Source organism: Fundulus heteroclitus, unplaced genomic scaffold (assembly GCF_011125445.2).
Source record: "Fundulus heteroclitus isolate FHET01 unplaced genomic scaffold, MU-UCD_Fhet_4.1 scaffold_36, whole genome shotgun sequence".
Lineage (NCBI taxonomy): Eukaryota > Metazoa > Chordata > Actinopteri > Cyprinodontiformes > Fundulidae > Fundulus > Fundulus heteroclitus.
The window spans coordinates 1108476-1133194 of record NW_023396770.1 but is presented as its reverse complement, the minus strand read 5'-3'; the positions used below and the strand labels follow the sequence as shown (position 1 = coordinate 1133194).

General features: G+C 45.7%; 1 protein-coding gene across 1 annotated transcript in view; it reads right to left on the bottom strand.

Annotated features, from left to right (window-relative positions):
- pex7 (peroxisomal biogenesis factor 7) overlaps positions 1-24198 on the bottom strand; it is a 30978-nt gene extending 6780 nt beyond the window's left edge. Inside the window, exons 1-10 of the mRNA XM_021322496.2 lie at positions 24034-24198; positions 22753-22885; positions 20918-20975; positions 20652-20802; positions 20393-20470; positions 20200-20308; positions 10893-10999; positions 10573-10686; positions 7753-7808; positions 495-594 (exon numbers count right to left, since the gene is read on the bottom strand). Coding sequence (XP_021178171.1) covers positions 495-594; positions 7753-7808; positions 10573-10686; positions 10893-10999; positions 20200-20308; positions 20393-20470; positions 20652-20802; positions 20918-20975; positions 22753-22867 — 888 coding nt within the window. The 5' untranslated portion in view covers positions 22868-22885; positions 24034-24198. The remainder of the gene's footprint in view (positions 1-494; positions 595-7752; positions 7809-10572; positions 10687-10892; positions 11000-20199; positions 20309-20392; positions 20471-20651; positions 20803-20917; positions 20976-22752; positions 22886-24033) is intronic.
- Positions 24199-24719: the final 521 nt, after the last annotated feature.

Below are 24719 nucleotides of genomic sequence, written 5' to 3'. Positions count from 1 at the left end.
AGACGAGGATGAGGAGGATGACTGGGATGGAATGGGAGTGAGAAGAAGAGTACAAACCATGGGTCTTAATAGGGATGACAGCGATAAGCTGGAGAAAAGGGATGTTAAAAAATGATGAGTGGGATAAACTCAACGAGATAAATGGCATACCATGGTCATAAAGGAGGATGAGTGGGATGAACCAGGGTCATAAAGGCTAGATGATGAGGAAGAGCAGACGTGGGATGAGGAAGGGATTGTGATATGAAGGTTAGGTGAGGAGCACCAGTGATTATTGTAAATGAAGATGAGCGCTGTATAATTTTAAAGGGACCTGCAGCAGGAAACAGGAGGTTAGTCTGAATAAAGAGGAAGATGCGACGCTGCTGCTAACTCTTCAGCGCTGCAGGGGGACGCCATAAAAAGCTAACTCTGGCTAATTCAGACTTTCTAAACCAAACGTCTCCAGACAGGAAGCGCATGGATCCCTCTGCCCAGCACAGGTGTCGTCTCACCTGGTGGGGGATGTGGAGGTTGAAGTCCAAGCCACAGACAAACTCTGAATGATGCTCCACGGTGTCCAGGAGAGGCCGGCTTCCACCGAAGTCCCAAAACCTGAACACACAAAACATCCGCCGTCAAAGGAGAGACATAGAAAATACATTTGTTACATATTTAGATTGTTTTAATGGTAAATGTCCTGGACTTGTTTAGAGCTTTAGAGTCCTGAGGACCTCAAAGTGCTTTATTCTACATTCAGTCATTGACGCGCTGATGTCATTGCCCAGAGCTTCCAGGCGACCTTCCAAGCCGGTAATTCCTAAAACATGCCGTTAACTTTTCATGGACCTGCAGGACACCGTCCTGCAGACGGGAAGGCACCAGGTGAGTTAATTAACAGGACTCGTTAAGTGCCAGGAGAAAACAGGTGCCCAGTGAGCTCAGCAGGAAAAACGTTTCCATGTCAGCAAAGGAAGGGAAAGAGCTCAGGCAGAAAACAGCAATCTCCGCTTTAGGAAGTACCGACTAACTGATGAAAGTAGATCATAAAAAGCAAGACGGGAATTTCCCACAATGCATCCTGTAAAGCCACAAAGCTTGTGGACAGATGAGACAGAACTGGAGCTTTTTGGCCATAATCAGCTCCATGTTGACAGACCTAGAGGAGAACCCTGCTCCTGCTGTGGAACATGTTCTGGTTCTGTTCTGGTGCCGCTCTGCTGCATCTGGACCACCTGGGGGGCTCAGATCTGCAGGGTTTGGTGAAATCACAGGACGATCAAGGCGCTCTGGAGGGAAATGTGCTTCTGGTGTCAGAACGCTTGGAGCTCATGAGTCTTCCAGCAGCGTACTGAACCCAGAACCCCCAGCCAGAACCACGGCGGTTCAGAACCACGACGGTTCAGAACCACGACGGTTCTGACCGTTTGCTTTCCAGGAGCGGACCAGAACACCTGAGGACAGGTACAGAACCTGTTGGACTGAAGGTTCCAGGTACCATCATTAATGTCCAGCCCTGGTTCATTAGTTTGGTTTTTAAACCTGATTTTATTGCTTAATTTTCAGTACATTTTTTATTCATTGTTACTTTTGTCAGTTTCAACCTAGTTCAGTGACCATTGTGGGTTTTCTGTCATTAACAGAGGCGTGCTAACAACTTTGTCCATGACTGTTTGTCCAAAAGCTTTTTTCATTAGGGTCTCTAAAATTGGTCCACATCCAGACACAGGGGGACATTTCTTATGCAAGAAGAATTGTTTTAAAAAACACGTTAGTTACTGCCTCAGTAATGATAAATTATCCTGGCTGAGGATCGTGTGAGGGACGAATGGACGCTGCTTAGAAGACACGGCGGGATCGATGGAGGAAGACGACCGTCTAACGCGCCGAAGGCCAGAAAAATAAAGATGAAAGGAGCAGGAGAGGAAAGGAGAGCCAATAAAAAACCAGCCGCAGCAGCCAATCAGGCTAATTGAAAGACTGCTGCTCTTCCTGGTCGTGACTGAGTGTGTGTGTGTGTGTGTGTGTGTGTGTGTGTGTGTCCTGACGCAGCAAACAGTCCCTCCAGACTCATCCACTTTGCAAATGAAATTAAATCATTTTCAGAGAGGCTGGTTGCAGGTCTGAATGGGCTCCATTAGGGCTGAATTAATACCGGGACCTCAGCACACACACAGTAACACACACAGTAACACACACACAGTAACACAATCACACACACACACAGTAACACACAGTAACACACAGTAACACACGCGTGTTCCCACTAAGTGAGGAGAGCCTGGGGAACACGGAGAGCTTTCGTACACTGAGTGATTGAGTTGTTGGTGTAAATCGTCGCTCACCGCTGCTTTCTTTAGCTCAGCAACTTTTTAACAACTTCACCTTTTAAATCTGTCAAATCCTTTGAATCGTTTTTTTATTTTAATGCTTTGTGACGCGGTTAAACCAGGAAGTCCTGCGGCAACAAAAATACACGACTGGTGGAGAGGCTGTAAGACGGACGTTAATGTTTTATTCATGAAATCGTCTGATTTTAGTAGCTAGATGAGAGACAACAGGATCCGGTCCCCATGAAGCCGGGGGCCCAACCCGCCTGGGGGGCCCCATGCGGGCTAACACCACCTGGGGGCCCCATGCGGGCTAACACCACCTGATGGGCCCCATGCGGCGCTAACACCAGCAGGTCTGCAGCCTCATTCACTAAAGTGCAGCATTTCTCTGAGGCTTAATCATTGCAGAGGCAATAAAACATTAAACCAACGCAGTTCTGCCCCGTTTACTGAATTAGGAGAAGCTGCTGAGAGACGAAACCGCTGATTACTCTCATCCATCTGTTCATCCATCCATCCATCCATCCATCCATCCATCCATCCGTTCATCCATCCATCCATCCATCCATCCATCATCCATCCATCATCCATCCATCATCATCCATCCATCCATCCTCTTCCAGGTGACCTCAGCTCACAGCTCCAGATTCTGCTAGTCGTCCCGATTAATGAAGGCAAAGTTTAATTGCCATCAAATTATAGACGTGTGTCTGTCCTTTAAAACAATATTCTTTAGTTTTAGACATTAATAAAGTTTTCAGGAGCTTTTCACGTTTACCAAATGGCCCATTTTCTTCATAACTCAAGTCTCCTATACGAATTAAAAGTTCTGGTACGTTAGAATGGCAACAGAACCTGTCCACTGATTTACGTCATTATTTTGATTCTAAAAAGCTTTGTGGTCCAAATTCTGGTATTGTACATTTGTACACCGATGCACATGGGTTTGATTTATTCCAACTATATTTAATGCTGAAGATTATAACTAGACACCAAGTAGTCGTACAATGTGAATAAACGTACGTTTCAATATTTAGATGTTTCTTATGGGATCAGACCATCACAGTCAGGTTTCAATAACATATATTCTGCTGCTATGTCGAATAACAGAAATTAATTAGATGTGTCCATACCAACTAACCAAGCACTCCAACATCATCCCTCCATCTTTGTGAGCTTTTCCTAAACTACGTGGAGGGAACTGGTCCTCTACCAGACCAGGAAACCCTTCCAGGGCTTTTTTCCAGGGGATTCTGGGGGATTCCAGAGGCAGAAGGCTTACATCAGCCATCCTGACGGGGCCCCTGGTCTGGGCTCCTCCAGGCGGGGAGCTTTGGATGGTTGGATGAGTTCTGATGTCCTCGTTCTGCAGGGAGCCGTGGTTTTCAGACCTTCAGGGTCTCTGAAGGTCTGACCCCATGGTCAGAATCAGATGCAGGAAAAGCCGAGAAAAGAGGGAAACCAGGACTCTTTGATGGAGAAGCTCACTGCCTGATGGTTGGGAAACAGATCTGTGGACTTGGCCTGAAGAAGCTGAGCCTTCACAGGACCACCCAGTGTCCCCTATACAGACTTTATGGATATTTACACGCTGCTCTTCTATTCTCTTATTCACTTCTCCACTGAATCTCCCCATAAATATTAATAAAGGAAGATATTTTACAATTTCTGATCAAAGATTGGCTGCAGGGACATTAAACTGGTATTTGGATAACTAGAAGATTTTCCCATGAATCCTTTTTACCCTATTTCAGCACATAATTACTATTATTGTGGTAATTATTAGAGTCGTGTTATGGGGTAGTATTTAAAGCATGAATGTAGTTCAGAGAGGATTATTTTTAGATGAGGTGAGTGGGAGCAGGAGAAGTTTGACTGTGCAGCTCGTCTCCAGGTCCACGGTTGGAAAACTAAAGCTTTGTTTGCAGTTTCCAGCTAATTATTTCACATCTTTTGTATTTCATGCCGTGGAACCGTCCATTCACCTGTCGCCTTTGTGCCGTTAATATGAAAGGTGTTTAGTCAGAGAGGAGAGGAGGTCAGAGCTGAGAACACAAATGAGCATTTCCATCACATATTTAAAGATGTTTGGCTGCATGACGACCTGCAGGCGCTTATGTTTATAGTTTAAACAGGAAATTAATGCTAACAAGCAGAAAGTCACACAGAAGCAGAGAAAGGCTTATCTAAAGCAAACATGACGCGTTATTTAAAGGAAAACATCCCATCATGGTGTAGTTTTCTGAGTCAACACCATTACTGCATGCACAGATGTTCTTTCCCTCCAAGCAGCAACACTTCCTGCTTTCTCCAGACTTTTCTCCGTTCCTGTCTGCCGCCGCGCTGCCATTGGCTGCTACTGAGACAAAACGGGACAGAAGAAGAAGAGAATCTGGACGAAGACCTGAGAAACGCGTCTTCCTTCATCTATCGTTTCCAGCCGCCTTGTTGAAGCTAAAATCCTGTTTTTCACCAGTAAAAATTTGATCTTTGAGATATTCAGATGAGAAAACAAAACGAGTCCTTCGTGTCAATGAGACCTTTATAGCGGTCAAAGACGCGGCTACAGTCTGCACAACCTTAAATAAAACTCCTTCAGTGTGACGGGAAGATGCTCTGCTCCTAACAGCAGTCCAAGCACAGGCCTGACAGGAAAAGCAAGTACAGAAATATGGGCTAATTAACTATAAATTAACGTGACTTTACTATAAAACATCTTTTGTCTCAGCAGGAAGAAACAGCTTCATGGACAAAATCAGTAAAAGCCAAAGCCCAGAGAACAAATAGAGACGTAAACTATGTGAGCAGAGAGTCTGTCAGTGGTAGTTATGTGGGCGATGAGCCGATCATCATTACTGCTAAAATTAAACAGGAAATTAATGTTAACAAACACAGCAGAGCAGAATTATCTAAACCAAACACGAGGCGCCGTTCAAAGAAAACCGACATATGCGTCTTGTTTTCAGTCCAGATATTAAATAAGTCATCAGAAAAAAATGGAACCATGTGGAATATGTTAGAAAGTGTCTGAAACTAAGACATTTAATCACATTCAGCAGCCAGAGACACATTAGGTGTCCAATGCAAGGAAACTACACCACTTTATTTCTAAAGCACTTAAAAACCACATAAGAGCTGACCAAATGTAAGAGAACAGGAATAAACAATAAAACTACTTTGTTCCTTTTTTAAATACATTTTCTATCATTATTATCAACTCTAGTTTAATAAATGGGAGCTATGGACATTTTAATTAGTTTACATACAGAAGGCAAACGATTAAGACACAGATGTCGAGTCCTAAAAGCCAAGGAAAAGATTTTAAAGAGTTTTTTTAAAGAGCAAAGATGGAGCGAGACCTCCAGCAGCAGCTAATTCCACGTTTTAGAGACGGTGAGCGGATCTAAGAGCCGGCCACGGCAGGTAAAGGTGAAGCAGCTCAGGTAAACAGGAAGTGCCCGCACAAGTAGGGACTTAAAAACTATAAAGGATTTAAATCAGGTTTGAAACTGGAGCCAGAGAAGGAATGATAAAACCAGAGTTATCATCACAGCGACCCTCCATCCAGGGAGGAGACACCCTGGTTCCTCTGCATAAATGATTTTTGTCTTTTTTGCAGCTGAAACGGTGAAATCAGCAGCAGGAGAACCTGCCTGCTCCTGCTGAGTGTTTGCTGTGTTTTTATGAGCTTCCTGTGGTCTGAGCAGGTGTGTTTGCACAGCAGAGGGTGTAATGAGCTGATTTCTAATGAAATAAACATCATGCAGTAGAAACCAAACAAAGCATGGAGGAATAATTAAAGAGCAGTTATATGATGCTAAAGAGGTTAATCTGAGCAAAGAGAGCAGACGACATGCCGGTCCTGTTAATCAGGCGATCAGCAGTCAGTCATCGATGTTTACAGCGTTTAACCAACAACTCCTCCTGCTGACCAACATCCACTCATAAGCAGGAAACTCTGCTTGTCTCTTTTCATGTCTGAGTTGAGAACTCTGGGTTTACGTGCCGGTGAGGTCCGGCCTCTCCAGGTCTCGTGTTAAACTGATGATCAAACTGTGATGTTAGATTTTTAGTTAAGGGGGGGGGTGCACGGTGTTACTGAACAATCCTGATAAAGAGAGCAGATGCATGACTGCATGAAGGCGTCTGTGTAAAGCAGCTCATAATGAAGACACCACTCAGAATTAGCCAATCAGAGCCCAGATCAATAAAAACAATAAAACCCAGCTTTGATGAACAAGCAGCTCCTGCCACATTTATCACTTAGCTTCATTTTCCCCCTCCCTCCTCCTCTTTCTGCATATGCGACACGTTTAAAGCCAGCAGCCAACCTTCTTGTTTCAGTCGTTTTTTTATCCGTGGTTGGAGCCTTTTTCCCACATTATCCGATAAAAACGTGAAATAAAAAAGAGCGCAGAACAAAAACAGCAGAGGAGAAAGCTCCTGTGTTTCCTGCATATAAGCCATAAAGATCTGCTGAGGCTTGGCTGGTCCTCCTGTCAGTGAACTGAACTGCATTAGACGCTCTTTACTACCAGCGCAGATAAAGCGGAGGTCTACACGCCGTTTTCACACGGACTTATGATGATTAGGATTAACTCGGCTCCCTTTAGATCCATGTTCACTACAGGACTAAATGAGAAGCAGAAGATCTCCACAGAGATCCTGGTCTGCAGATGTTAGCTGGATGACCAATGAACACGGCAGCAGCTGCACTTCAGATTGAAACAATGTTTTTTATTTGCTCTGTCCCTGTCAAATAAACTTATTATTATTAATAAAAATTTCCTAAAAACCATTTAACAGACAAATATTCGTTGCGTTTTAAATAAAACTGGAAAATTTACATGATTTTCAAGTTTTAGATGTGTCAATAATTTATTATATAATAATAACATTTATTGTATGTAATGGGCATATTTCCGCATTTAAATATTTCATACTTCCAGTGATAAACTCTCATTGAGGCTCATCAAATACACCCTGGTTTCTGATTGGTCAGCTTGCTCAATAAGTCAAATTCTGACCAATCAGCTTTAAGAAAAGTCCTGTTAGCCCCACCCACCGACTCTGATAGGTAAAGCTGAAGGATCAAATTCATTTTATGCTATGCTGCTGACATTTTGAACCAATTATACGTCGATTAAATTCTGTATTTATGGACAATTGAACCTTTTAGTTTTATTGAATAATACTGCTGAGCAATAATTGAAACATTTATTTATAAATCACAGCGCTTTGGTCAGTAGGGGGCGGGGCTTACCCTGCTAGAATTAAATCTAACTGGTCTGAGGTTGACAGGCTGAGCAGGTTAGCCAATCAGATGTCAGGGTCTATTTGATGAGCCATGGTGACACTTTTAATATTTAATGTAGCGTAGCACAATAAATAGAGAAGCTTTTATCAGAGGAGGCCTGGATGGAGAGAGAGGAGATCTTACCGCACGGTGAAGTCGTAGGAGCAGGAGGCCAGCACCGTCTGACTGAAGGGGGAGAACTGTGGAGGAAACAACAGCGTGATGAGGAGCATCCAGGAGCACCTTCTGGATGCTCCTGGATGAGGACCACCAGGTGCTGATGGACCCATCCATCCATCAGCAGAAAACTTTGACTGTAACAGTTAACATAAGTCAGTAAATCTGTTTAACTTTTTATATTAATTTTCAGATTTAGATGAAATCGTATTTAGAAGTCGATCATTTATCGTCACAGAACTGTGAATTATCTTTATTGTGGATCAAACCAGCAGGTGCTGGTGGATCTTTGCTGAATCTGCTGCTCTAATGTTCTGGGCTTCCAGATCTTTCCTCAGCCTGTTGCTGAGCTTCAGCCGTGCTGAAACGCTCCAGGAAGGTTCACTTTTAGCCTTTAAGGGGATAAAAACTGCTTCTGGCAGTTTGAACAGAGTCTCTGGTCTGTTTTAGCTGAGTAGCTGGAGGATTGTGCAGATGCAGAGAGTCTGGACCGAGTCCATGGAGTCATGTCAGCAAAACGCCGGCTAAGCAGCTTCTAAATGAATTTATTCGATCATTTGTTCTCCTTCTCTGCTTCTGGCAGTTTCACCTTTTCTCATCAGCCACGTTCTGCTCATTAAACACAATTTATGTCACATTTCTTTCTTTGCCTGAGTTCAGGTCACATCAGGACTGCAGGAGGAAAACGAACAGCACATCCTGAACATGAACTTCAGGGTCAGTTTAGGCATTTCATCCTGAACTCCTTAAAGTTTCCCCGTCCCCTGTGTTCCCTGTTCCCTCTTTTGTTGAAATCTGATAATTTTTTTAGGTAAATACAACCGTCATCATGTTCTGTCTAAACGGTTCCAGACCTCAAAGCGACCCGCGGTTAACGGAGACGTCACACAGCAGCAGTTATGGTCAATTGTTTCTAAAAGTGTTCAATAAAGCTTCGTTAACAAAATGCTGATAGCGGCTGGCGTCTCGCTTTTGTTAGAAAGCTGTTGATCAAAGGAAGCCGACAATATTAAGATCACGTCATAGCGAGACGAACAAAGCAGCACAGCTAGAATTATCTTTACGGAGCGCTGCTGCTGTGGACATTAAATATGGATAAAATGTGACATGACGCTTTGAGAAATATCCAACACGTATCTGAATTAGTAGAACAAATGGAAGTGGCACAAATCAGATTTCTTTTTGGGTGAAAGGACGGATTTGGGTAAAGCCTTCAGCTCCTGCTGCACCTCAGGAACCATGTGACTATTTTAAATCAGCCTCTTCCCTCCAACTGTAAAGCGTCACAGACGGGATAAACGGGAGTCAGGTACGCTCAGCCAGCTCCTCTGTGAACAACGATGCTCTGCATGCAAGACTAAAGGAAATCACAGCATCTGTCATAAACGTGATGGATGTGGACCTGGAGGCCAGGGCCCTCACTTAAAGACCCAATTAAGCCCAGAGTGTCAGCTTCAGCTGGCCATGTGTGCACAGAGCTGCAGGCTCTACAGGAGGCTCTGATCCGTAAATCACCAGAACCTGCAGGGAATCCATCTGTAACAGTTATCATGTGAGGACAGCAGGAATGTAAGTCATCTCAGACGTCTCAGGATCCCAGGTTACACGTCTAGCAGATCTCCAGCCCAGAGTTAAATCATGCAGGCAGAACAAAACGTCTGTGACGATGATCATGATGCAGAGCTTCATGTTTGGAGAAATGAGCCGTGAAGCACGGCGGTGGCGGTATGATGACAGGGGCTTGTTCTGGACTCAAAGGTGAGTCCGTCTGTCCTCGGCCGGGTGGGAATGCAGAGGTGAGACCTTCAGATCTTACTTCTACCAACCAGCTTTACTTCTGCTGACTGCCTTGGTCCAGCTCGCTGCTGAGTCAGCAGACGGCTGATCTGCTCACGCTGACACGGTTGTCTCCATTGATCGGTGCCACCTGCGTCCTTTTAGGGAAACATACAGCCTGAGCAGCGAGATCTGCTGAAGTGAAGCAGTTTCCCTCTGAAGACGCTGTCGTCTGAAGCAAAGGGCAGCCTCCACCATGCGGATAATGGGATTTTAGCCTCCGCAGTAGAAACAGAGCGTTGTGATTCCTCCCACCGCTGCAAACACACACGCTCACATCTAATGTGTGTCCCTGTTAGAGCCATTAAGGTGGGAGTTTGATGCTGTCAGAGCAAACAGACGCTGGCTCTTAGCTGCAGGGACCGAGCGTTGGTGCACCGCCTCTGATGCAGACACACAGAGAGCGGGGTCCGTGTAGCGTGCAGCGTGTAGCGTGTAGCGTGCAGCGTGCAGAGTGTAACGTGTAGCGTGCAGCATGTAGCGTGTAGCGTGTAGCATGCAGCGTGCAGCGTGTAGCGTGCAGCGTGTAGCGTGTAGCGTGCAGCGTGTAGCGTGTAGCGTGCAGCGTGTAGCGTGCAGCATGTAGCGTGTAGCATGCAGCGTGCAGCGTGTAGCGTGCAGCGTGTAGCGTGCAGCGTGTAGCGTGCAGCGTGTAGCGTGCAGTGTGTTGCATGCAGCGTGTTGCATGCAGCATGTAGCGTGCAGCGTGTAGCATGTAGCTGTAGCGTGTAGTGTGTAGCGTGTAGCATGCAGGGTGTAGGGTGTTGCGTGTAGCATGTAGCGTGTAGCATGTAGCGTGCAGCTTGTAGCGTGCAGCGTGCAGCGTGTAGTGTGTAGCGTGTAGCATGTAGCATGCAGCGTGTAGGGTGTTGCGTGTAGCATGTAGCGTGTAGCGTGCAGCCTGTAGCATGTAGCGTGCAGCGTGTAGCGTGTAGCGTGTAGCATGTGCACCTTGACTCTGCGGATGGCGTAGGTGTGTCCCAGCAGCTGGCTGACGGGTTGTCGGACGTTCCTCAGGTCCCACACACACACGCTGCAGTCCACTGAACCTGTGGCCACGAGATTCTGTGAACCAACAGACGGTCAGAAACCAGAGAGAAAAGATAATTAATCTGATTAAAAAAGGCTTTTTTATTCCAGCTTCATCCTTGAATTCAGGCAGAAGGTGCACCAAAACAAATTCTACTCTGTGATCAAACTGGTTTTCAGGCTCTTTAACAGATTAATAATAAATATTAAAGATGCTCATCAACGTGCAGCTGCACACATACCTGGTCGTATTTGCACCAATCACAGCTCAGGATCTCTGCTTTGTGTGCAGGGACAGCCAATCGGCATGCAGCAGCTTTAACATCCCAAACTCTGAGTGTCCCGTCACCTGAAAGTTAAACAGGGATTACCCAGCATGCACTGCAGGATCACAGCTAATGGCCTCTGGGAACAGGATGGGGACCCCAGCAGGCTGCAGTGGCTTTGCTTCGTCCTCCCAAAGCACCAAGAAACTTCACCTTCAATCAAAACTTCATCTGATGCCTTTAGATTCTGTTGCTTTACGGCGAGACTACCTGTGTACGTCACAGAGAGCGCCACCTTCAGTTTAGGGACGTTGCTCAACCTTTAAAGGCATACTATGCAACATTTTTCAGTTAATTAATGTGTTCCATACCGTTTTGGATGATTAAATGAGTCATTTCAGGTCAAACAAAGGTTTTCTCGGCCGCCCTGGTGGTCTGTGGGGGAAATACCGTACTTGCAATTGCAGGAGCAGTCGGCCCGCATCCACAGGCTCAGAAGTCTGGTGCATCGTGAGAGTCGGTCTTGCTTTACGGCGAGAACTGCTACTTGCCCCCAGTGAAAGGCATGCTCGTTGCTAGCGCAGTGGCGATATTTGTGCATTTATCATGGCGGAACCAGCGAGAAAACAGTGAAAGCCCCATGTCGGAGCAGGCAAGAAAGAGGAAAAGGGCTCTGGACAGAGAGAGGAGTCGTACACGGTGAACATCGAGCAAGCTTTTTCCGAATGGCGAGAGCTAAAAGAAAAAGAAGGCTGCAAGGCTGACGCGGACCTCGCGTTTCTGCTGATGCGATTGTAACATTGGAATAGTTTCTCTCTCTCTGTGCATGTTCATACTTTCACTGTGTTAGTCATTGTTTGTACTGCCGTTTTTTCCACTTTTCGTTGCGTTCGCCTGTCTGCTAAGCTCAAAACAACCGCGCCTGGCTTGACGGAGAAACCAGAACAGCTGAGCATCTTTATGACAGTGCACTTTTACTTTCGCCCTCTGGGGGGAGCCTCGCTGGAAAATCAACCCCAGTTGCATACAGGCATTTGTTGGGCAGTAGCATAAAGCTTGATACTCCACACTAGTCCAGACATTTGAATTGAGAAAGTTTTCTGGATAGGAAGAGAAACGTCTTCAAACTTTAAAAAAAAAAAAATCCAGTTGTTTTGTTTTTTAAACTTTTTTGGAATAAAACCATGATCTCCATGATCTAATACCACCTCACTGCTCACACTGGCTACAGGTGAGCCTCTATCAGGGCTTGTTAGCGCACCGCCAGGCGTAAAGAAGTCAAAGGCAGGAGGTCCAGTTCCAGCGAGCATCAAAGGATGGAGGCTGAATTTTAAAACGCCGTCATGGAGAGAGCGTTGCTGCTCCGTCTCTCCTGATAGGAGCTCTTCATCCTGCTCAGCTTCACTGCTGCAGGGTTTCCTGACATCTCCTTCAGGACTAACTGGCTGAGCTGAAGAACACTGAGCCAGTTAGAACGGCTATTTAGCGTTATTCTGAGGTTAATGTGTGGCTTATTCATCACCGACCGTCCAGAACTCCTGAAGGACACGCTGGAGCGGTCAGTTTTCTCTGCAGCGTGAAACAGGCTGAATGAGCAGCTCCTGCTACGTGTTGCTGAGATTAAAGAGCACAAAGATTCAATAATTACTTATTTCCTGACTTCATAACATTTGCTGGGCAGAACCTTTCCGCTCCCCAACGAGCTTCCTCTCTCCTCCTCAGCCTCGTCTCTAACGCTGATGGTGAATGAAAAGCCTCCCACTCAGAGCTGCTTTAACCCTTCGCCTCCCGCCTCTCTGCTCCTCTTCCTCACTGAGGGAAACGCCTCTGGCCTCCCAGTCAGAGGCGAGGTCTATGGTTCAAAACCGGCGGACATCAGCGCTGATGACGACAGGCTGCAGGAGGAAGAAAGCCTGAGCTGCCAGCTCCTTTAACAGACAGATATTACTTTATACCTCCTTAACTTAACTTAACTTAACTTAACTTAACTTAACTTAACTTAATGCCCAGCATAGCTCTGAGGATGGACAATAAACCACTTCACACCTCCATGGAAACAGCTTTTAGGAGAGAACTGGCTGTGACTGACTGCATGCTGCTGATGTTTCATGCAGCACTTAAGCTGCTTACCTGCATAATCTGATTAAAACAGAATCAGGACAAAAATGGGATTTAAAGATTTAAGGATAAACTCAACCCACACACCAGAAAACATTTGATGTTTTAATTCTCAACAACACGTCTCGGTTCTGACACCGTCGGTGTTTCCAGAACAGCCACCAACCTGATCCAGGTGCTGATGGAGGGACACTCTGATTGGCTGAGGCTGATCTGTGCTGGCCAACCAGAAGCAGCTTCATGTTTCCTGCAGAGGCTGCTGGAGTTTCCTGAAACACGGTTCCTGCCTCTCATGCAGCTAATCCTCTGCTGGTTGTGGGACGTATTCCCGTTCCTTCGACATTTGCATTTTCTAAACAACACATTTATCTTATTTCATTTTCAGAGTTAAGGCGCTCGCAGCGCGTGTGTAGGAGACTGAAGCAGAAAGGCTGTGGGAGCTTCAGAAGCTTGTCTCCTCTGGCAGATGGAGATGAGCCACCTTCACAGCTCATCTCCAGCATTGTGCAGAACCTTCAGAGACGTTCTCCGCTGAGGGGAGCTGACAGCACCTGGTGTTGAACAGCCTGAACAATTAGGTGCAGATAAACGATTAAACGGTCTCTTTTCATCACATATTTGCTCAATCAGAGCGTGGAGGTGATGGAGAACAGAGGGAAGGCTGAGGTGGTAGAACCCTGCAGCAGAACCACAGCCTGGATCCACAGGCAGCTCACATCAATGTAGTCACTGAACACGCTGCAGTTCTATCACTGCTCTGAAGGTAACGTCTGAGTTAGAAGCTGCACTGCTGAGAGCTTCTAACTCAGGTGTTTCAGGTGTTTCAGGTGTTTCAGGTGTTTCAGGTGTTCCTTCATGACGTCACTCACATCTCCAAGGAGACGCCTCACAGATCATTTAAATCACTCAGAAAGACTCTAGGAACACATTCTGGATGGATGGATGAATGAATGAATGAATGAAAGGATGAATGAATGGATGGATGGATGAATGGATGGATGATGGCTGGATGGATGGATGGATGGATGGATGGATGGATGGATGGATGGATGGATGGATGGATGGATGGATGAATGAATGGATGGATGAATGGATGGGTGGATGGATGGATGGATGGATGGATGGATGAATGGATGGGTGGATGGATGAATGGATGGATGATTGGATGGATGGATAAAAGAATGGATGAATGAATGGATGGATGGATGGGTGGATGGATGATGGATGGATGAATGAATGGATGATGGATGGATGAATGGATAATGGATGGATGGATGGATGGATGGATGGACGGATGGGTGGATGGGTGAATGAATGAATGGCTGGATGGATGGATAAAAGAATGGATGAATGAATGGATGGATGGATGGGTGGATGGATGAATGGATGGGTGGATGGATGAATGGATGGATGATTGGATGGATGGATAAAAGAATGGATGAATGAATGGATGGATGGATGGGTGGATGGATGATGGATGGATGGATGATGGATGATGGATGGATGAATGGATAATGGATGGATGGATGGGTGGATGGATGATGGATGGATGAATGAATGGATGATGGATGGATGAATGGATAATGGATGGATGGATGGATGGATGGATGGATGGATGAATGAATGGATGATGGATAAATGGATGGATGGGTGGATGAATGAATGGATGAATGAATGGATGAATGGATAATGGATGGATGGATGGATGGATGGATGGATGGATGGACGGATGGGTGAATGAATGAATGGCTGGATGGATGGATAAAAGAATGGATGAATGAATGGATGGATGATGGCTGGATGGATGGATGGATGGATGATGGATGGATGGATGGATGAATGGATGGGTGGATGGATGAATGGATGGATGGTTGGATGGATGGATAAAAGAATGGATGAATGAATGGATGGATGGATGGGTGGATGGATGATGGATGGATGAATGAATGGATGATGGATGGATGGATGGATGGATGGATGATGAATGGATGGATGGATGATGGATGATGGATGGGTGAGTGAATGAATGAATGAATGAATGAATGAATGAATGGATGGATGAATGGATGGATGATGGATGGATGGATGGATGGATAATGGATGGATGGATGGATGATGGATGAATGGATGGTGGATGGATGGATGGATGATGGATGGATGGATGGATGGATGGATGGATGAATGAATGAATGAATGAATGAATGGATGGATGAATGGATGGATGATGGATGGATGGTGGATGGATGATGGATGGATGGATGAATGAATGGATGATGGATGGATGGATGATGGATGGATGGATGGATGGATGGATGGATGGATGGATGAATGAAGGAACAAATTCTGGAAACAGAAACCATCTCTGACTTAATTCCACCACTGAGACTCAGAGCTCAGGTCATGTGACCTTCTCTCTGGTCACATGACCATGCAGACCAATCACAGCTGCTGCAGCTCTGGATGAGGCCCCCTAGCCTGACAGGCGATCACGGGGGAACGACAGCAGAAGAAGAGCGGCGTGTTGAACCCCGATAAGCTCCTCGCTACGAGCCGCCATCAGCCCCCCCCCCCCCCCCCCCCCCCCTTCAAAGCTAACTCCTCAGTGGCACCAGAGGGGGGGAGCCCACACTTGGAGATAAAGCAGCAATTTCCCACCATGAGCGATCACTGAGTGGAACTACGTGACACCAGAACCATCCGCTTCACACCCCCAACAGATCCAGCGCATGTTGCAATGCATGCTGGGATAAAATACGATAGTTACAGTGGAGAAATTCACGTGTCACACATCAGCTTAATAAACAAAAGAAGGTGGAAAAAGGAGGAAAAGGTGCATAAGGCTTATAGAGTGTGTTCACATATATACAGTGTATCAAAAAATAAAAGAATAAAATAAAAATATAAAGGAAATAAAGCAGGGATGTTTAGGAGTCATTTGTTCTCTGGTAACATAAAACAGTGACATCACTTCCTGCGCTGCAGCTTTTATCAGAGAAGAAGACGTAGCATCCATGCAGAAAAGCCACTCAGCGTAAATTAAAGGTGCTGAAGAGCATCGCCTCCATCTTCAGGCTAACCGTGAGTCCATGCAGAGGCAGAAATCTCGTTAGCTCAGGTAGCCTCACCTCACCGTTAACTGATCCTGGACCAGCATTGACCCGTTCTAGTGGTTTCAACACGCCGGTACCGGCCCGACAGGAGAAACTGGGCCATCCACTGATTGGTTCTTAAATTAACGAGCTTCTGTACTTATTTATGACACAACAGCCAGTTTCTCCTGAGACGGAACAAAGACGCGTTTGTGGACCGGGTCGGTTCCCAGAAGAGCGCAGAACACGCTTTGTGGGTCGCTGAGCGTCTCGTGACCCGCAGCTCGGTTCTGATGGCACCGCCTGGGCAACAGAACCCATGTGACGCTCGGCACATGACTCCATTGCCCAGAACTCACAGAACCGGCCGGTGTCTGATCCAGATGGTGCCGGCGGGCTTCAGTCTCGGTACCGCACGCCATCCACCAGGTCCACCGGGTCACATGACAGAACCCGCCCACTGAGACCCAAAACAGCCAGAGCGGTTCTGTCAGACGGATCTGCTGCCGTTCAGATCCAGAACCGGGTTTATTAAAAGGCTGCTGCAAGGAAGGAAGGAAGGAGAGGATGAGAGAGGAAGGAAGGATGAGAGAGGAAGGAAGGAAGGAAGGAAGGAAGGAAGGAAGAAGGAACGGATAAGGAAGGATGAGAGAGAGTAGGAAGGAGGAAGGAAGGATGAGGAAGAAGGAGAGGACGGAAGGAAGGAAGGAATGGAAGGAATGGATGTAAGCGATTTCGGAAGGAGACTAGAAGGTATACTGGGTTGGACTGATGAGAGAGGAAGGAAGGAAGGAGGAAGGAAGGAAGGAAGGAAGGAAGGAAGGAAGGAAGGAAGGAAGGAAGGAAGGAAGGAAGGAAGAAGGAAGGAAGGAAGACGGAGAGGATCTCCCGAAGGAAGAGAAGGACGGATTCGGGAGAAAGGACAGGAAGGAGAGGAAGGAGGAGAGGCAAGGAAGAGGAAGGAAGGAAGGAAATGAGGGATGAAAGAGGAAGGAAGGGAACGGAAGGAAGGAAGTCGGAAGCGAGAGGAAGGCAAGGAAGGAAGGGAGGAAGGAAAGGAAGAGGGATGAGAGAGGAAGGAAGGAGAAGGAGGAAGCGAAGGAAGGAAAGGAACAGGAAAGGAGAAGAGGAAGGAGAGCGAGGAGAGGAAGGGGAAAGGAAGGAAAGGAAGGAGGAGAGAGGAAAGGAAGGAAGGAAGGAAGGAACGGAAGGGAACAGGAAGGAAGGACAAGAAGGAAGGAAGGAAAGGAAGGAAGGAAGGAAGGAAGGAAGGAAGGACAGGGAAGGAAGGAAGGTGAGGAGGAGGAGGACGGAAGGACAGAAGGAGGGAGGAATGGAAAAGAGGAAGGAAGGAGGGAAGGACGGATGAGAGAGGAAGGAAGGAAGGAAGGAAGGAAGGAAGGAAGGAAGGAGAGGAAAGTAGGAAGGAAGGAAGGAAGGAAAGAAGGAAGGAAGGAAGGAAGGAAAGGAAGGGGAAGGAAGAAGGGGAAGGGAGGAAGGAAGGAAGGGAGGAAGGAAGGAAGGGAGAAAGGAAGGAATGAGAGGAAGGAGAGGATGAGAGAGGAAGGAAGGAAGGAAGGAAGGAAGGAAGGAAGGAGAGGATGAGAGAGGAAGGAAGGAAGGGAGAAAGGAAGGAATGAGAGGAAGGAGAGGATGAGAGAGGAAGGAAGGAAGGAAGGAAGGAAGGAAGGAAGGAAGGAAGGAAGGAGAGGATGAGAGAGGAAGGAAGGAAGGAAGGAAGGAAGGAAGGAAGGACGGAAGGGAAGGAAGGAAGGAAGGAAGGAAGGAGAGATGAATGGATTCATGAAGGATTATGGATGAGAGAGGATATTGGAGAGAGGAAGGGATAGGAAGGAAGAAGGAAAGTAGGAGAAGGAAGGAGGAAAGGAAGGAAGGAAGGAAGGAATGATAGGAAGGCAAATGAAGGAAGGAAGGAAGGAAGGAAGGAGAGGATGAGAGAGGAAGGAATGAAGGAATGGATGAGAGAGGAAGGAAGGAAGGAAGGAAGGAAAGTAGGAAGGAAGGAAGGAAGGAAGGAAGGAAGGAAGGAAGGAAGGAAGGAAGGAAGGAAGGAAGGAAGGAAGGAAGGAAGGAAGGAAGGAAGGAAGGAAGGATATTTTTTTGGGCAGTTTTGGGCGGTTTAGTTAGCAGTGAGTCTGGAACAGAGCGGGTCCGTCACGGTCAGAACCTTTCAGAACCACAGCTCAGCCAGAGGAGGTTCTGCAGGTTCTGACCGTGTGACTCCAGGAGCAAGAAGATCCACCTGGTGCAGGAGTTTCATCAGACCTGAGAGCAGAATCCTGACCCATTACTCTGTTTCAGCACCGGTACCGGCACAAGCAGCAGGTCCAGAGTAATGGGTTCATCAGAGCCGATCTTATCAGAACCGGACTGCAGTCGGACCCGCTGCTTTAACACGATCGTACTGATCCGTTTAGTGCAGATCCTCTCAGGTACCGGGTCAGTGGTTCTGGGCCTGAGGGTTCTGTTTAAGCCCGTTCCCCTGCAGGAAACAGCCGACACCATAGCCACCACCTGGGGTCGGTTCTGACCCAGCAGCCGTGGAGATGTTCTGACCCGTCCTCTGACAGCACAGTTTGGTTCCTGGTTTCAGAACCGAAGGTTCCCCCGTCGGCCCGTGTACCGACCCAATGGGCCGGTCTCATCCTGGCCAGTGGTCATAATGTGTTGGCTGTCAGCGCTGCTCGATCCAATTTAAGGTTCTCTGGGTCAGCCGAGCAGAACCAGAACATCTTCCTGGATTTATAGCCTCTCATCAATAAACCCAAAACCTCGTTAGCAGGTAACCGCAGCAATCCCCCAGCAGCAGATCCGATTGGTCCGGTCGGCGCTGCAGCACAGCTCCATGCCGCTGGTGGAGCAACAGCACGGTCCAAACTCCTGGAGCGGATCAGAACCAGCAGAACCGACAGCACGTTCTGGAGACTTCTGAGGCAGCAGATGGTGAACAGGGTCCGTATTTTAAAAGTTATTCCATAAAACTTTATTTATAACGCAGCTTAGAAACAACAGCTGACGGGTTAAAGGCGCGGCTCTAGTGACGCATTTTTATTTAATAAATAATACGAAAAATATTGAACAAATACGAATAAAAAGTGCATAAATGTACAAAGAATGTACATAAAAGAGGCGAGGAAGTTCTTTCTGTATTATACGATAATGACGGCGGCCTAATTGGTCGTCTAGAAGGTTGCTGGTGCGATTCCATCTCCTCCTCACTGTTCAGGCTGCTGCCTAAAAGCTTTAAACTCTGTATCTGCGCCGCCATCCAGACACAATTTAACGTTCAACACACTGAGCGGACAGACGACCCGCGGTTCTGCAAAAACACTGAATTCTGCTCTGAAAGCTGAAATAAAAAGTCTTTTCACAGATGGAAGAAAGACGGTTTGTGGTTCCATCGCTCTTTAGAACTCTAAATTTGGCTCCTTGTACTCTGACAGTTCTGAATAAAACCCACTGAGCCAGCTGTTTTCAGAGGTTCTGTTCTGGTTCTGGCCTCAGAGGTTCTTCAGAGAACATTAGAGAACATGCAGCAGCATGGAACCCTGCAGATGGGTCAGGGAGGAAGTTCTGGTCCAGTTTCCAGCAGGGTCAGGTTCACCTGCAGGAGCTCTGACCATCCTGTGGAGAGACGATGGTCCTCTCTCCACAGGATGGTCATGGTTAAACCAGAAAAATGATGTTCTCAGATGTTCTCCCACCAGCCTGAGCTGGAGACGTTTTACAGCGAAGAACGAGGAGAAAGCGCCGTCTGCAGGTGTTCAGAGCCAGAGGAGGTCCTGACTCAGGAGGGTTTAAGCGTTTAAACCTTTAAAAGCGTTTAAACCTCCTTTATCATGGAGGTCCCTGTAGATCATCTCCGCTGACTGTGGAGGAGCAGCAGCAGCTCTGCTCACGTCTCTGCCTCTGCAACAGCGCCCCCTTCAGTTCAGAGTCCCTCACAAACCCCCAGCAACCAAACTGCAACCTTCACAGCTCAACTTTAGGGAATTCAAGGGATAAAAAAAACTTAAAATCAAAATTTAAAAAGCAGGATTTGTGCAGCAGCCTACCTGAGGCTGAAGCAATGCATCCTGGGATGTGAGGAGACCAAACGGTGCTGTAAACGACCCCCTCGTGTCCTTGGAGCGTGGTCAGCGATCGGCTGAGGTCTTGATCCCACTACAGGAGAGGAAGAGGAGGATGATGAGGGAAGCGGCCGGGAGGCGAAGCGGCGATGGCGATGTCGGTGGCGTGGAGTCTCACCACTTTAACGGAGCGATCCCAGGAACCGGACACGATCAGGTTCTCCCCTCTGGTCTGACTCCAGTCCACCGAGTAAACCTTCACACACAGAGCCGTCAGACCCGCCGCCATGAACGCCGCCCTGAACGCCGCCATGAACGCCGCCATGAACGCCGCCATGAACGCCGCCATGAACGCCGCCATGGACGCCGTCATGAACGCCGCCATGAACGCCGCCATGAACGCCGCCATGAACGCCGCGTCTGTGCGCTCCTCTCACCTCCTGCCTGTGCTCCTTGGCCACTCTCAGCGGAGCGTGCTGATTGGCCGAGTCCCACAGCTGCAGGCTGCCGTCCCCGCCTCCCGCCACCAAGACGTGCTCGTTGGCCTCGCTCCACGCCACGTCGAAGAGCCCGTCGCCCCACTCCCAGCTGCAAGACAGACAGGGTGAGAACGCAGAGAACCACATGGAAGTCCTTCAGGAGGTCAGGAGGGTTCTACGTGTTCCAACCTGACCAGACAACAGCAGGAACCCAGAAACCTCACCTTCTCACCAAGACCATCCCAGTTTCTGTCTGATCCAGAACAAACAGAGAGCCAGAACCTGCAGAGACACACAGCAAGTTCAGGAGTTAAAGAAGAGTTCTGCAGAGCAGCAGGAACAGCAGCTGGACGTGGTTCTCCTCCTCCAGCTGGAAGTGGTTCTCCTCCTCCAGCTGGACGCGGTTCTCCTCCTCCAGCTGGACGTGGTTCTCCTCCTCCAGCTGGACGTGGTTCTCCTCCTCCAGCTGGACCTGGTTCTCCTCCTCCAGCTGAAGGTCTGCTGCAGGTGCGCTGCCGTCTGATCTACTGGAAACTTTACCGTCTCAGCACTTTCCAACTATCCGGCCTCATTTCCTCCAATAAGTGTAAACAGAAGAGAGGATGGATGGCCCGAGACTTCTGCACAGTTTAGATTCACATTAGACCTACAGAGCGCACCAGGTGCTTCCATATAAGGTAAGGTAAGTTTATTTCTAAAGTACTTCTCAGTAACAAGACCTTTAATATGTCCTGATGCCCTGAGATCCAACCATCAGCTGTTGCTCACGGTTCCTTTCACAGAGCTAGAGAAGAAGACTTAAAAGAGACCAGAAGTTCTTATGCTTAAATGCTTTTAAGTTGAAAGTGAAAGAATTTAAAACGACCTCAATTATCTGTAATTGTTTTACGTGATATGTTTTTTATGTACCCGTCATTTAATTTAATGCATCTCTGTTCAATGAGTAACTTTGCTGCCTCTTGACCAGGACGCCCTTAAAAATAGGTTTTAATCTCTATGGGATTTTTCCTAATAAATAAAGGTAAAATAAAAAATTAAATAAAACATATGGTAAGGTAGGTTTATTTCTAAAGCATTTTTCAGTAACAAGACATTCATGAATATATGAGGACTTCAATTTCACAGAAAAAGGTCTGAAGGAAGGATTTAAATCCTGGATGTTTTGAGATCTAACGGAAAAGAGCCTCTTCCAAAAAGCCTGAGCCTTCAGTAAAAGAAATAAGGCGAGTTTACCAAAGTGTTGATTTTATGCCCTTAATTTATCAGAAAAGGTCGTTTTAAGACGACCTCCAAACTTCCTGTCAGCTGATCAGGGCCATGAGATCCTTTTGAATCTGTTTCAGACGTTTTTTCCAGACTTCCGCTGCAGCTGGAAAAAAGACTTTCATTTATTTCAACAATTTCTGTTTGTTCGTTCATTTTGATATTTATTAGTATTCAGTTTATTTCCTTATTTATAGATTCATTTCATTATTTCACAGTCTGCACTATTATCATCATTCCGTTTTTTAGTTTGTTTTATTAATCTGTGTAAAATGATTTTAATTTTATAGTAGATTTATTTTAGACTAAAATTTACACCTTAGTTCTGCAGTTATGTCCTGTTCTTTATTCTTGTATGTTCTGTTATTAATAATAATAATAATACATTATGTAAGTATATTTACAGTATAATGATATAATTACATTATTATAATCATTAGTTTTAGGCTGGGGGGGGGGTGGTCCTGTTTTGGGTCGGGTTCTGGATCCTGAGGTCGGCTCAGAAAGTTCTTTTATTCTGTTTACTGATTCTAAAATATTGAGTCAGGTAATTCTTCTCTAATAACCAGGAAGGTTCCTCTGATGGGATGTTAAACGGTACAAGGTGACCCAGAGAACACCTGCCGCTGCTTTTCTGGCCTTCATCTTGTGCTGACTGGTGGAAACTTGTAACAACATGAAGTCACGAACGAACAAACTGGATATTTTGTTGCCTCACATTCATTTCTGTGTGATTCCTTTCAGAGCGTCACTGAGACCATTCCGGCTCTTAGCAGCAACCCGGCACCATACTGACCCGTTATTCCATAGTACTGGGATGCGGCGCAGGCTAATCGCTGGGGGACGAACGGCGACACCTCCACAGCGTAGCCGTGCCGTGCCGGACAGCGGAACGTCTTCGTCGCCATCATCAGACGCTGCGTTCAGGCCTGCAGGAGCAGACGGACACGAGGAGTCAGGAAAACATTCTACCATGAACTCTGATACCGGCACCAGAAGGTTCTACAGTTTGGTACCGATAGCCGGAAGTTATAAACAGCAATAATATCTTAAGACGTAACATGTTGATGTTTGCTGAAGGAGCCTCTGAGATGGGATGGATGTAAATATACATATGTGTTATTAATATGTTTAATATACCAACAAATAGGAAAAACACAATAAAACAAGCTGCCAAGATAACATTAGAGCTGCAGAATGTGGCACAAACTGATATTTCCATTTTAATTCACTGTTTTTATCCCTGTTTATTTAGTATGCTTAATTTGCTTTAATATTTACCCACAAAAATGAAATTATCAAGTTGTTCTTCAGTTTTTAGGTTTCTTTACTTATGCATTTCTTTTTGTATGTATTATTTATGTGGCATATATGCATTTAAGATTTATGTTTTCAACATTTGTTTTTCATACTTTTACTTTAATCTTATATATTTATTTATTTCACAAAGAAATTTTAATAACAAACGGTGTAATAAAAGCATATACAGAAACACCAAGGCAGTAAAAAGTCTGAATGGAAATTCTGTATATATATATATATATATATATATATATATATATATATATATATATATATATATATATATATATATACAGATTATATATGTGTGTGTACTCAACATTATTAATAATATTACAAAGCATAAATGTAAAAGAATTTAATAGAAACATGGCAGAAACTAAAATACAGATGTGTGGGTAAATAAAGAAATAGCATTTTAGAAAGGTGAAAATGATTTAAATATTTGAAAATGAAATAAATAGGTACAATAATTAATGCTGCATGCCAATATCATTTTTACACCACATTGTACATTTGTAACATTACTTTATTTTGCTGGTGTTATTTTTGTTCCATTTGTTGGCAGATTCATAATTTTATAAAGTTGTGTTTTTACATTTCTGCACTTAGTCAGAGTTATTTTCCTCCGGAATCCCTCTGACCGAAGCTGAATAGAATTAAATAGAAATATCCTTTATCATCCGTCACAGGGCAAATTCAGGTGTAAAGTAGCAGGCAGATAAAAGCTCACAGATACACATAAAATAAATAATAAGAATAATAAAGGAAATACCAGAAAATCACTGTGTCCGTCCGGACTCACGGGTTCCGCTTCAGCTTCGCTTCCAGCCGTTAAAACTTGACGGAAACGTTTAAAAGTGAACAAAAAGAAAAGATTTCCCAACGTAAACTGCTCCTCTCTCCTCTTAAGGCTGAACTTCTAACACTTCCGTGTTTTGATCAGCTGACTCTGTGACCCGGATGAGAAACCCAGGAAGTTCTCACTCTCCGCCACCAGATGGTGCTGTTTTACCGGGATTCACCAAGCAGCTTACTGTATCAGAACTGTGAAAAGGTATATTTAAAAATTTTAAATAGGAATAATATTTAATACGTATTTGTTCATACGCTGATTTTCTTTTTGAGTTATCTTATTAAATTATTTAGAAATTACTTGTTTCAACTAGGAAATACATGCATCAGCATAATCTGGTGTAAAAACTTGACTTTTCACACCACACTAGGACCTTAAAGTACCACAATCCACCTCAAAAGGGGGAAACCAATAAGCATTTATAAATGTGGACATTCAAACAAAATTAAAATATACAATATGTTAAACAACTGAATAGACAAAAAAAAACAGACAGTACAGTTACTCTGGTTGCCTTTCAAATGAAGAAAATGCTGTTTTCCTGCTGCTCCATGTTTGATTATTGAATTAAATGCATCTGGCTGAGGTAACAGGGCATAAAGAGC